The sequence below is a fragment of the Musca vetustissima genome, unplaced genomic scaffold, assembly GCF_032173495.1.
Source record: "Musca vetustissima isolate MV318-11 ecotype Yass unplaced genomic scaffold, APGP_CSIRO_Mvet_v1 utg22990, whole genome shotgun sequence".
NCBI classification, from domain to species: domain Eukaryota; kingdom Metazoa; phylum Arthropoda; class Insecta; order Diptera; family Muscidae; genus Musca; species Musca vetustissima.
In genome coordinates, this window is record NW_026883958.1 from 330755 (window position 1) to 345220 (window position 14466).

The window sequence follows — 14466 nt, forward strand, 5'->3', positions numbered from 1 at the left end:
AGCCAACCAGACCAGTTCACTTTTAAACGTAGAGCCGTAAAGACGTGCTAAATTGAAAAGAAGCCAAAAGCAAAACGAAATAAAAATTTGAAAACAACAAAAGAATAATCGTGAATTTTCGCAAAAAAAAAAAAACAGAGAAAAAAATAAAACAAAATTACCAAACACCTGAAAAAAAATTAAAAAAAAAAATCGTCAAAAAATATATAACAACCGCAACAAAACATGCAAATTCTGGAACAAAGGGACCCCGTTTTGGCATCGGCAGGCCCTGAAAATTTCCAGCAATATGAAAACACCTCGGCGTGCAATAACAACAAAACCGAAGAAATTCCACCAAGGTAAGTTGGCAGTTCATTGTATTACAAACATGTGTAATGGTGTGGTCCATAACACCACCCCCACCCCAGTTCTTATCCGCGATTAGTATGCGTCAGGCCGCCACATTCTTCAATTAACAGTGAAAGTGGTTTTTTCTTGGTGTTGTTGTTGCTACTTTTGACAAATATCAACAACAATGTTGTTATTGACAAGAATTTTCTGCCGTTTCCCCCTACCAACGAGTGTATGCGTCGTTACCCCTTAATGACAACAACAATAATTTTCTTTTGGCAATTGACCAAAAACAAAAATCGAAAAAATGCCCAAAAAATCGCACAACAAATCGAATGGCCATTCAACGGAACAAGAAGAAAATATGCTTTTTGTTTGTTAGTCAGCAGCAGCAGCAAATGTTTGTCATTCTGTTGCGAATGTGCGAATTCATAAGCTGTAAAAAAAGTCATATAAAATAAGTGTCCCCGCTTGGCTGGCCCTTCTGCCCACATTCCACCTTTTTGGCAATTTGATGGTCATAAGCAGTGAAAATGTTTGGCGTCTAATATTCACTTAGTCGCTAGGAATTAATGTTTACAGTCAGCAGATTAGGAATTGGTGGAGGTGGTGGGTGGTGGTTATGATGATGTCGTTGATTTTATTGCTCATTCTGGCGACCAAATAAACATCAACAAACCATCCACCTGACTTACTAAAAATAGTCACATATTTTGTACGCCAACATTCGAAACTGTTTATTTTAGAAACGGAATACAAAAATAATTATTTGCCGGTCAATACGGATTGCCAGATATACGCTACAATGTCTCTGATGGGAGCAGAGATGGGAAATTAATATTTGGAGGAAAAAAATAAATTTTACGGGTATGTTCTGGAACTCACGGCGTGTTCTTTTCACTTTACACATACACTTCACCTCAGAAGCTACCTCCTGTTCTGCTTCTCACGTGAATTGAAATTTTGAACTGCGACAAAAATAAACGTCGACATGGTACTTTGCAGAAATAGTGTTGCCATTCAATATAAACTGTATTTGTTTTTAACATTGTTTCTGTAATTTTTTAGTAATTTCGTTAATTTTAACGACAATTTTATTATTATTTTTTAATATTTTTTTATTCGCAACATAAAATATATGTATGAAACCTCTGTAATAACATTAATTTCTTGATTGATTTAACGGAACATTTGGTAACCCTATCTTTTTCGGCCTTACTTCAATCAGTTGTTTGTGTCAAGCAAGAAATTCAATTGAAGAAAATTTAAGACAAACCTTAGTATCTATTTAAAATTTGTTGTTAATGGTGTTTCATGTTCATTTTGTGATTTTAAACAAATTATACGCAATAATAACAAATCAATCTATCATAATGTGCGTTTTTTATTTCAAAAAAGATTTTCTTTTATATGAAAAAACAGGAATACACCCGACTCTCACTATGGAAATGTAAGTGTAAAGAATACACCTCAAATGGGTGTAAAGTGTGTTACAGAACACCTCGGCGTGTGTTCGATACACTTCTGCCGTTGAAGTGAATGCCAGAACATGCCCGTTAAATTACGAAACATAGCACACATCGTTCCAGACTCAATTCAGTACGCTTCGGCAAATTTCGTCCAAATTGAAAGATATATAGGGACTATAACTAAACCTGGAACGATTTTCACGAAACTTGGCAGACATCATTCTAGGCTCAATTCAGTACGTTATGCGAAATTTCGTAGAAGTCGAAAGAACTTTCGTGCACCATTTACATAAAATCGGACGAATATATATATGGGAGCTATATCTGAATCTGAACCGATTTTCACGAAACTTAGCAGACATCATTCTAGGCTTAATTCAGCACGTTATGCCAAATTTTGTGCAAACCGAAAAATATATAGAGACTTTGGTGCACCATTAACATAAAATCGGACGAAACTATATATGGGAGTTATATCTAAATCTGGATCGATTTTCACGAAACTTGGCAGACATCATTCAAGGCTCAATTCAGTACGTTATGCGAAATTTCGTAGAAGTCGAAAGAACTTTCGTGCACCATTTACATAAAATCGGACGAAAATATATATATATATATGGGAGCTATATCTAAATCTGGACCGATTTTCACGAAACTTAGCAGACATCATTCTAGGCTTAATTCAGCACGTTATGCCAAATTTTGTGCAAACCGAAAAATATATAGAGACTTTGGTGCACCATTTACATAAAATCGGACGAATATATATTTATATATATATATATATATATATATATATGGGAGCTATATCTAAATCTGGACCGATTTTCACGAAACTTGGCAGACATCATTCAAGGCTCAATTCAGTACGTTATGCGAAATTTCGTAGAAATCGAAAGATATATAGGGACTTTCGTGCACCATTTACATAAAATCGGACGAAGCTGTATATGGGAGTTATATCTAAATCTGGACCGATTTTCACGAAACATGGCAGACATCATTCTAGGCTTAATTCAGTACGTTATGCCAAGTTTCGTGCAAATCGAAAGATATATAGGGACTTTGGTGCACCATTTACATTAAATCGGACGTATATATATATATGGGAGCTATATCTAAATCTGGACCGATTTTCACGAAACTTGGCAGACATCATTCTAGGCTTAATTCAGCACCTTATGCCATGTTTCGTGCAAATCGAAAGATATATATGGACTTTGATGCACCATTTACATTAAATCGGACGAAACTATATATGGGAGCTATACCAAAATCTGGACCGATTTTCACGAAACTTGCCAGACATCACTCTAGGCTCAATTCAGTACGTCATTCTAAATTTCGTGGAAATCGAAAGATATATAGGGACTTTGGTGCACCATTCAGACAAAAATATATATGGTAGCTTTATCTAAATCTGAACCGATTTTTACCAATTTCAATAGGGTTCGTCCTTGGGCCAAATAAATGAGCTGTGCCAAATTTCATTCAATTCGGATTATAAATACGACCTGTACTTTGTTTACAATTTTACACCAACAGACGGACGGTCGGATATGCATAAATCGACATAGAAAGTGAATCTATGCATATTCTCAAAAGGAACCATGTGTCTATCTCGTTTCTTTTTGCCTGTTACAAACATATCCACAAAGACATAATACCCTGTTGCACAGTGTGGTGAAGGGTACAATACATTTTCGGTTTGCGGCCTCTAAGCGACCAGAAAATCAGACAAAAATAAAGTTTTTGGTCCATTTCATCCCCTAAATAATAATCGATCTTTACCAAAAGCAATAGGGGTCTTCATTGGCCAGAACCCATCCTTCAAAATTTCGTGAAGATTGGTCTATAACTGTGGCCTCTATCGTGTTTACAAATTATAATGGACAGACGGACGGACATACATGTCTAGTTCGACTCAGCTAGTGGGTGGGTCTAGGACCAATATTTCGCGTCATTACAAACACTTGGGGCTGCACAAAGCTATAATATCCTAATAACATAGGTGTGTAGGGTATAAAAATGTGGACCCCTAAACTCTCTCTTTAACATTTTCGTCGACTATGTCTCTGATATCAACAAATTGTTACGAATAGGTTTGCCAAACATATGTATATAATTATTTTTCAATTGTCTGACACTTTAGACAAATAATGACAAATTTGCTATCATGAATTCCGAATGTGACTTCGATGAACTTTCTAGAAATATTTACATGCATTTATTTCATTTTGGCATAAATTCAAATTCTATTTTTCGAAATAGGGTTTTTGCCAGATTAAACACGGGTGCAACACGTTATAATTAGAAGAAAAACACGATTGTTCCTTCTTCTATTATAAGGAAATTATACAGGTCGACAACTTAGCAACAATTCTAGTGGTTTCTAGACATAGAGATATCATAGAAAACATAGGTGAAAATGTTTTTTTATTTATCAAATTTGTCACCGACAAAATTGATCATCATTATCTCTTCAAAAAAAAAAAAAAAATATGTATTTAGTCACAATATATTTGTATATCTCTATATGACCCAAAATCTATTTTTAACCTGGAATTGGAACAAGAAACTGCTACCACTCCTAGAATGTTTAATATAGAAAATGGGATATATTGGTCTTCGTTTTTACCCACCAACATTTTGGGACGTTATTCTCATTCCGTGTAAAATATTTCTACCAAATTTTAATAATATTGGTCCATATTTAGGGTATCCTCCATATAGCGGTACCTTCTAAATTTCGATATTTTGCCGACATTTGGCAAGTTTTGGAATCTCATTGATTAGAAAATATACCTATCAAAAAGTGTCAATATTGGCCCAACTTTTTGTGATAGCCCCAATTGGATATTTTTTTTTTAATTAATTGGCTTTAATTTGATATTTTCGGTTTTCTTTGGATAGCAAATTTTCTTGCCAAAAATTATAAATATGTATGGATATTGTACCCATGTAATGTTCCTGCCATCCAAATATTTTCAGGAGTCTACATATTGTGATATTGCTTAGTATTTCTATTACCACATAAGAGGGCGGCAATATCGCACTGATCGCTTTAACATTTTACAGGATGTTCGGGTTACGATCAAGGATGGCGCCTATAACTTCCGGCGATAGTTAATTTTTGTATGGTTTTCTAATCGCATTATAGGTCACGGGGAAAGAAATCTGACCAACTAATTAATGACTGATTATCAAAACAGGCGGTCAATTTTTAGCTGGTGATATTAGCCAAGTTTTTGTGTGTAAAATAAAAAAACGAACCCTCACCTTCCTGCAAAACGGTTTTCGGAAAATATGCCAGAAAGATAGAGTTGAATGGTAGTTGTGTAGGGCATCATATAATCGGTCCTGATCGACTTTACGACTATCAAAATCGTGTTATAATGAAAAAATTATTTTTTGAAAAGTGGGAGACTCGAAAATCGTGTTAGACCTATGGTTCCATCACCAAAGTTTCTTAGAATTGTCCATAGAATCATCCTAGGGCTGGATTTAATCGACCTCGTTGGCGCATTTATAAATAATTTTTATTTCTTATTTTTTATAATTTTTTTTTTTTTTTAAATTTCTAACAATGTGAATATACCTCTACAAAAACTGTAGCATCCACTGTACAAATTCCACAATGAAAAATGAAAACATAAATTTTATTTGTTGTTAGTTGTTGAGACAGGCACACATACGCACACACACACACACACTCGAACATCTACACATTTTCCAATTGAAAAGAAAAGTGAAAACTCAAAGTAATCTATGACGTCCATGATCGTTTGGCCTGCTGAACAAACACAAAAAACAACAACAATGAAATTGGAAAACGGATCACTAGAATTGGGGGGAAAAAATTCAAGAAATTTTCCCGCTTTCCCCAGAAAAACAGGAAAACAGCAACAACAACAAAAGTTCTCAAAACTCTGTGTGGGTACGTGAGTTTCACCGCGAACGAATGGGAATTCTTTAACCTGAATGAATTTTATGATGGTTGGGGATGTCAGTGTGTGTGCGAGTTCCATATTTACGTTATTCTATATTTAGGGCTGGGAACGAAAGGAAGAGATCGGATACAGAAAAAGTTATATTTTTATCTAAAAACTGAAAAACAAAAAAATTCCATTCTATTTTTGAAATTGGAAAATATAGACATACAAACATAGAATGGAACAAGTCAAATAATAATAATAATTATCTCACCGTTGATTTGACGTCGCCAATTTTGAGGGCGTTTTGACGTCAGTTGACGATGTTGTGTTGTTAGGTCATGTCTTGTTTTTGTTTTGCCATTTTTATTTTATTTGTTTGTTTTTGTTTTCCCCAACCACAAATAATAATTCGACAATACGCAATTATTTGTGAAAAAACAAGAGGTAAACAAAATGTCAGATTGGAAAAACATAAGAAAAATATATTAAATAAAAAAGAGCGTTTTATGGTTGGAAAATTGTGAATGGGAAATTGTCCAGTCTGCCGCCTGTTCATGTGTATGTGTGTATGTTTGTGTGAACCACAAATTGTTTTGGATAAACTACCAATGACGAATTGTGCGGGCTGAGTGATGATAAATTCCAAACCAATTTCGAACAAAAGTCAATGAACAATGGAAAATCTAAATTTGTATATAATTAAAATATTCAAAAAGAGAGGCACCATAGTAAATTATTTCATTTTCAATTTAATGTGGGCAGATGAATGATTTAATTTGGCCAAATATATACATATGCATACATATGTGATTTTTTATACCCTACGCAACTATGTTGTCAGGGTATTATAGCTTTTTACAGCCCCAAAAGTTTGTAACGCCGCGAAATATTGGTCCTAGACCCGATCTAGATATGTGTGTCCGTCCGTCCGTCCCTCTGTCCATTATAATTTGTAAACACGATACAGGCCACAGTTATGGACCAATCTTCACGAAATTTTGCATGTAGGATGGGTTCTGGCCAATGAAGACCCCTATTCTTTTTGGTAGAGATCAGTTAATATTTAAGTGAGGAAATGGACCAACAACTTTATTTTTGTCTGATTTTCTGGTCGCTCCAGAGGCCGCAATTAGGGTCCAAACATCGCGAATCGGTCCAAACATTGGAGATCGGGCCAAAGAATAAGCATGCCTGTTTTGATAATGATCGGTCAATATTTAGCGGGTCAAATGGACCCAAATTTTTGTGTGAAAAAGAACAAAATTTGCATTCTATGGCATATATATTTACTCCTGAAGGACATAGACCCGATAGTATATCCAAGAGGAGTTGTTGGCCTTTAAATTGATACCAACTATATTGTCGTATGTGCTCGGATATGAGAGTTACACTTAAATATTTACAGGTGCTTACGTAGTCAGATATTATTTAGTAACCCATTACCACACTGTTGGGCAGAAATATAGCGCTGATCGTTTTTAAACGGTTCCGTTTATGGTCAAGGACAACGCCTATAATTTGCGGTGATGATCAGATAATAATTTTGGGTTGAAGTGGACCGAAACTTATTTTTATTGTGTGTTTTTTTTTCAAGTCGATCTATATGCCACAATTTTAAGCCGAATATTACACTGGAAAATTAATCTGGCCAAATAATTTGATATGCTTTTGTAATGATCTGTCACTATTCAGCGGGTCAAGTCATCCAAGACCTTTCGGTGTAAAATGAAAAAATTGGATATTATGATATAAAACATAATTCGAAATAGATGTCATGGCAAGAAATAGAAGATATTGACCTCTAATCGGTTAAAAGGGTGCAAATATTGCCCATTCTTGGAATATAGATCTGCAGAAAGTTTGAGTTCCGTGGCAGTTGTGTAGGGTATCATATGGTCGGCCCATCCGACTGCTCCGCTCACATGTTTTATCTATAATTGTACATCATTTGTGTGTTTGTTGTGCAGCTATATTTTTCAATAACAAGCATTTAATTTGTTTCGAATGTTATATTTTGTTTGGTATTGAATTTTTCTTGAACAGAGGAAATAAATTTCCCGTGACCCTGGATTTTGATTAACAAATTGTATAAATTTTGTCTTTGTTTTTTTATGGGGAAATTAAAAAAAAAAAGATTTTTTTTTGTTATATTTGACCCCGAATTAATTGAATTAATTTTTATTTTCAATTTAAGAATTTTTTTTTTTTGCAAATGATAACATAGAAAAACATTATTTTCAAGGTCCGATGTTTTTTTGTTGTTGGCATAGAAAAATTTAAAGTGTTTTTTCTGTCTCTATGTCGTACAATAAAAATTCGTGTGGTATGCGATTTTTTTTTTTATTTATGAAAATTGCCATAATATATTATAGTGTTCTTGACATTATATACATGAGACTATTGAATACATTATATTATTTCTTGATGACCTAATTTGTTTCATTTTTTTGCAAATATTTCAATTAAATAAATCTTTTGTTGAATGATCCATTCAATAAACTAAAGGATTAATAGATAGCAAATAATTTTGACAGGTTGAGGGATGAGTCATTAACAAACAAAAAAAAAAATCAAATAAATAAATATATACAACCACTGAGCGGAGCAATATAGTAGAACGAAGCCGACCATGTCAGACCCTACAGATATGAAGATCAATATTTCTACACTTCGTCCTCTGATAAGGGCTATGTTAAAGAATGGAATTTCGATATGGCTCTTGGCCTCTGGATTTATCTTGACCATATAGTTGGAGCTGAATTTTTGGGATATAACCAAAGATCCATTGAACTTACAAGTTTGCATTTGACCAGATACGGACCTACATGCAAATTATAATGGACCGACACACCAAGCTAGATCGATTCAGTTAGTCAAGATATGAAGATCGATATATTTCGATATTTCATCGCCTGATGGGGCTATGTAAAAACATGGAAGATCGATATATTTCGATATTTCATGGCGATAATGGTTCTTGGCCTCTGTATGGGGGCTGGACTTATCTTGCCCACTTCCACTTCGTGATGCCAAAATATAGTCACATATGCCTAAAATACATATAAAGGGATATATCCAAGGATCGTTTGATATTTTAATTTTTTCATCAACCACTTCGTATCATTAAACCAGTAAGGAAAGTAGTAAAGTCGGACGGGGCCGACTTTATGATACCCTTCACCACTTTGAGTATATTCAACAGATGAATCCTAACAGAAGTCGCATTTTTAAAGGACCAGTAAAATGAAATTGGAACCATAAACACGTCATTCTGCAACCGATACTAAATTGTTCATATGGTCAGATATAGAAGCTATATCTAAATCTGAACCGATTTCAGGCAACTTTACACACATCATTCTAGACCTAATTTGCTACGCTGTGCCAAATTTGTGCTTAAATCGACTCAAAAAGTGATTCTATGCATATTCTCAAAAGGAGCCATGGGTCTATCTCGATTATTTTTGCATGGTACAAACATATGCACAAAAACATAATACCCTGTACCAGAAAAAAGAATTTGGTTCAAGAACCTCAAAACCTGGGGGCTACCAGAAAAAATTGACCAATATTTATAATTTATATGGAGAGATGTGCTACCTAATAAAAACTCGACGTACTAAATTACAGTCAATTTGGTCGAAAAATCCGATCAGAACCCCCAAAATACCAAAAATTTCGGGGTACCGTTATATGGGTACTACCAGAAAAACTGGACCTACATTTATAATTTTTAGTGGAGTAATTTGGTACCCAATAAGAACCCAATGTACAAAATTTCAGCGAATTCAGTTATAAAACGAGCCCAAAAACCCGAAAATACCGAAAATTGGGGGTGCCCTTATATGGGGGCTTTCCGAAAAAATGGACCTTTATTTATAATGTTTGGTAGGGAGATTTGCTACCCAATAAGAACACAAAGTACCAAATTTCAGTGAATTTAAAATAAAAAAACCCCCAAAATACCGAAAATTGGAGGTTATTTTATATGGGGGCTATCCGAAAAAATGGACCTTTATTTATAATTTTTGGTAGGGAGATTTGCTACCCAATAAGAACTCAATGTACAAAATTTCAGCGAATTCAGTTAAAAAACGCGCTCAAGAACCTCAAAATACCGAAAATTTGGGGGTACCCTTATATGGGGGCTATGCGAAAAAATGGACCGTTATTTATAATTTTTGGTAGGGAGATTTACTATCCAATAAGAACACAAAGTACCAAATTTCAGCGAATTCGGTCGGAAAATGCGATCAAAACCCCCAAAATACCGAAAATTGGGGGTAATCTTATATGGGGGCTATCCGAAAAAATGGACCTTTATTTATAATTTTTGGTAGAGAGATTTGCTACCCAATAAGAACTCAAAGTACCAAATTTCAGCGAATTCAGTTAAAAAATGCGCTCAAGAACCTCAAAATACCGAAAATTTCGGGGTACCCTTATATGGGAGCTATGCCTAAACGTGGACCGATTTTCTCCAATTTCAATAGGGTTCGTCCTTGGTCCAATTAAGTGACCTGTGCCAAATTTCATCCAAATCGGATCATAAATGCGACCTGTACTTTGTAAATACATGTACGCCGGATAGAATACAAATTTTGAAAGTTTTTCACACAAAAGGAACCATGGGTCTATCTCGATTATTTTTGCCTGTTACAAACATATGCACAAAGACATAATACCCTGTACCACAGTGTGGTGAAGGGTATAAAAATAGTCAACATCAGAGTACCAACAAAGGGGCTGGACCTCTTTATTATCTCTTCAGTACAGCCCTTCTAATTACTTGTCCAGATTCTCTTCGCCGTGGGTTTTGTTGTGATGTTCGGCTTGTGGCCTATAGATCGACTCGAAAAACACACAAAATAATTAAGTCCACTTCATCCCAAATTTGTATATGATCATCACCGAAACTTATAGGCTTCCCTTGACCATAACTGGAACCTCTTAGAGAATTTTAAAGCGATCATTGATATATTTCTGAAAAGTCAGGGTCCATTTGACCCGCTAAATAATGGCATTCTGATTCTTTGACCCGATCCCCTTCTCCTTGTAAAATTTCGCCATGTTTGGGTCATTATTAAGGTCTCTGGAGCAACCAAAGATAAAAACGGCAAAAATTAAGTATTTGGTCCATTTCATCCCTTAAATATTAACCGATCTTTACCAAAAAAAAAAAAAAACAATAGGGGTCTTCATTGGCCAGAACCCATCACATGCATGTGAAGATTGGTCCATAACTGTGGCCTGTATCATGTTTACAAATTATAATGGACAGACGGACGGAAACACATGTCTAGATCGACTCAGCTAGTCGATATATGGCGATCGGTATTAAAGGTGGCTATAGGACCCATATTTCGCGGGTATAATTAGAGCTAATTCGGTTTAAGATCGTGTCTGAAATACTGAAAATTAGGAATTCCGTTGCTATGGGGGCTAGGCCTATATTAATAATTTTTCGTAAGAAATGCAAATTCTTATAATAAATAATGAAGGTACTGATATATGGAGGTTACGCCAAAGCTTGGGCCAACATTTATATTTTTTGTATGGAGATTTTCTATCCAATTTCAATCCAAAATATAATATTACAGCCATTTTTTAACTTGAATGAAACCTTCGAAATATGCTTAACATGGACCGATATTGACAATTTTTTGGAACGCAAATTTGACAACCAATCAGAATTCAGAATATCAATTGAAAGCCGATTCGGTTAAAGAACGTGTCGAAACTTCCCAAACTATTGAAAAATTATTAACATAAATATTTAATACAACTAAACAATTTCTCTTTTATTTATAAATAAATCTAACAAATGTTTTTTCTTTCTCCCGTTGCAGCTTCCCCGGAGTTTCTCAACTACTGCCGCATTTATATTTGTGCGGTGCCAGTGTCCTCTCGCCGACTGTCATAACAACGCTGGGCATAAATTTGGTGATAAATGTTGCTCCCGAACTACCCGACACCCCATTGCCCAGCACCCTACCCATTCTATATTTACGTATCGATATTTCAGATCGTCCCAATGCTGAATTGTCAAAACATTTCGATGAGGTTGCCGATATGATTGAAGAGGTACGACAAAATGGTGGCAAAACTTTGGTGCACTGTGTTGCCGGTGTCAGTCGTTCCGCTTCACTTTGTTTGGCCTATTTAATGAAACATTGCCGAATGACACTACGTGAAGCCTTTATGCACATTAAGGTAGTACGGCCACAAATACGACCGAATACAGGATTTTTTGAACAGCTGCGTTGTTACGACGAACAAATCCATGGACGGCAATCGGTAAAAATGGTATTTCTCGAATGTTTACAGCGTGAAGTTCCCGATGTTTATGAAACGGAATTTCGTCCCATGGAGGAATTCTATCAGCGACAACGTTTGGCAAATAAACGTAACCGTCAGCAGTCAGTGACCACCACATAGAGGGGTGAGCGGGCGAAATGCAGATGCAATTCGAAGTAAACAAGGGGATACATTTCATCATCAACATATCATCGTGTAGCACTCGAAATAGCAAATTTTCGTCCTCTCCATACTGAGGAATAAAGCATTTTAAATTGTCATAAATTGTCTAGCAGGTTTGGTGATGAGAATCCTGAAACAGGAGCAGCAGGCTGTACCAAAGTTGTTCAAAGCAAAGAACCTTAAAGCTTGGGCTTGGTAGCAAAATCTGGGTCCTGTGAGGACAGCATTTGTCTTGTGAATCGTTAGTAATGTGCATGTGTATAGATGATTGTTTAAATTGTGAATTTACATTTAGTCTTAAATTACACATTTGTATATGTTACATACACACTCATCAACGATACACGTCAAAGTGTTTTCTTATGTAAAATATAAAAATATGTACACAAAGAAAAATAATAAATAATATTTTATAAAAGTTAAACTAAAATAATCTGTGTGTTTAATATTTACAAAAGTAAAGTGCGATAATTTATTTTGATATACGAGGTTCTGTCAAAAATTATAGAGAAATGCGTCGCATTCGTAATTTGGTGGTCAATATATTCAAAATATGCGTCGGAGTCCAAATCTGCTTAAAATACTAAAATCTAAATCGATATTGTGATGTTAACTTATCTGTTTAAGTTCAATATAAAAATATTTAGATGAGCATATACCTGCTCTAACATTTTAAAGGGGGTATCAAATCCTCTTTAAATAACGACATCCTCCAATGTTCGGTGTCTTGAAGACCCTATCCATATTTTGCAACCGAATTCAGCTTAAATTTCGCTAATCAGAATTTCAATGTGTGGAAGAGCTTCTCGCAGTTCCTTCCGGTCAGTTTATCGTCCTTCAAGGACCTCGTACATTTTTCAATTAATGATGCAAAATTAAATCCAATGTTGCAAACGTTTCAGTGTCCGACCGAATATTTAGGTGTTTTCTAATTCATTGAAAAATGTAAATGTTTCAAAATAAAGCATACTTTTAGGCACTTTCAATGTTTGGTTATAATTAGGGTGGTTTCTGTATATTTTTCGAGGGTATGTATTCAGTACATTTTTTCCATCAATTTTGTCCATTATAGTATGGCAGTTTGAGTTCTCGGGCGTAAAAATTTCCTTGCAGAAAATATTCAATACGGATTTTTATACCCTTCACCACACTGTGGTACAGGGTATTATGTCTTTGTGCATATGTTTGTAACACACAAAAGGAAACGAGATAGACACATGGTTCCTTTTGAAAATATGCATAGAATCACTGTCTGTCCTTCCGTCCATTTATTTTTGTGATGATTTTTGCGATTTGAATGAAATTTTGCATAGATCACTTATTTGGCCCAAGGACGAACCCTATTGAAATCGGTTCAGATTTAGATATAGTTCCCATATATGTTTTCGTCCGATTTAAGGTAAATAGAGCACCAAAGTCCCTTAATATCTTTCGATTTTCGATTTGACACAGCGTAATGAATTAGGTCTAGAATGGTGTGTGTTAAGTTTCCTAAAAATCGGTTCAGATTTAGATATAGCTTCTATATTTGACCAAATGAAAAATGTAGTATCGATTGCAGAATGTCATGTTTAAAGGACCAATTTCATGTTAATGATCCTTTAAAAATGCGACGTCTGTTAGGATTCATCTGTTGAATATACCCAAAGTGGTGACCCCGTCCGACTTTACTGCTTTCCTTACTGTTTTTTTTTTTATATAGTACGTAGTCATTCGGCCATCTTTCCAAGTTTTGTCAAACTAACTTAAGTGCAATTCAAAATCCATTACATGTATTGAAATTTTACACGGAGTTTCGGATCAGTTATATCATAAATTTCTCGGTGCATCCGCATCTCCTTTTTTTGGTAAACAAAGTACAAATCAAATGCGAACAGTGCATCCTATTCAAACTAAACCTCTCCTTCTAGTACCTCCTTCACAAATATTCAACATTTTGAAAATCTTGAACATCTCATATGAAGCGAGCGGAAATCCATAAAAAAAACTTGTGGTAATATATATCTTATATATGAGACTTGTTGGTCCACTGATTCTGGTACCTTCCCCACATTTTGAAAATTTGTTAATCCAATATAATGATAATGGATTGGATCCAAACATTGAAAATCGTAATAATTTCCCATACCTATATCCCCATCCTAAGATGTTCGACACTTTGAAAAAAAAAACATATGCCTTATATTAGGTTGGGGAAAAAGAAATCCATTATTTTTTCGGCAGATAGATGTACTGATAGATTTCTCGTA

General features: G+C 34.9%; 1 protein-coding gene across 1 annotated transcript; it reads left to right on the plus strand.

Annotated features, from left to right (window-relative positions):
• Nucleotides 1-225: 225 nt before the first annotated feature.
• On the plus strand, nt 226-12175 carry LOC133330951 (dual specificity protein phosphatase 18-like). The gene is made up of 2 exons (XM_061539349.1): nt 226-341; nt 11587-12175. The coding sequence occupies exons 1-2, from the start codon at nt 226-228 to the stop codon at nt 12173-12175; spliced, it is 705 nt and encodes a 234-aa protein (XP_061395333.1).
• The last annotated feature ends 2291 nt before the right edge of the window (nt 12176-14466 follow it).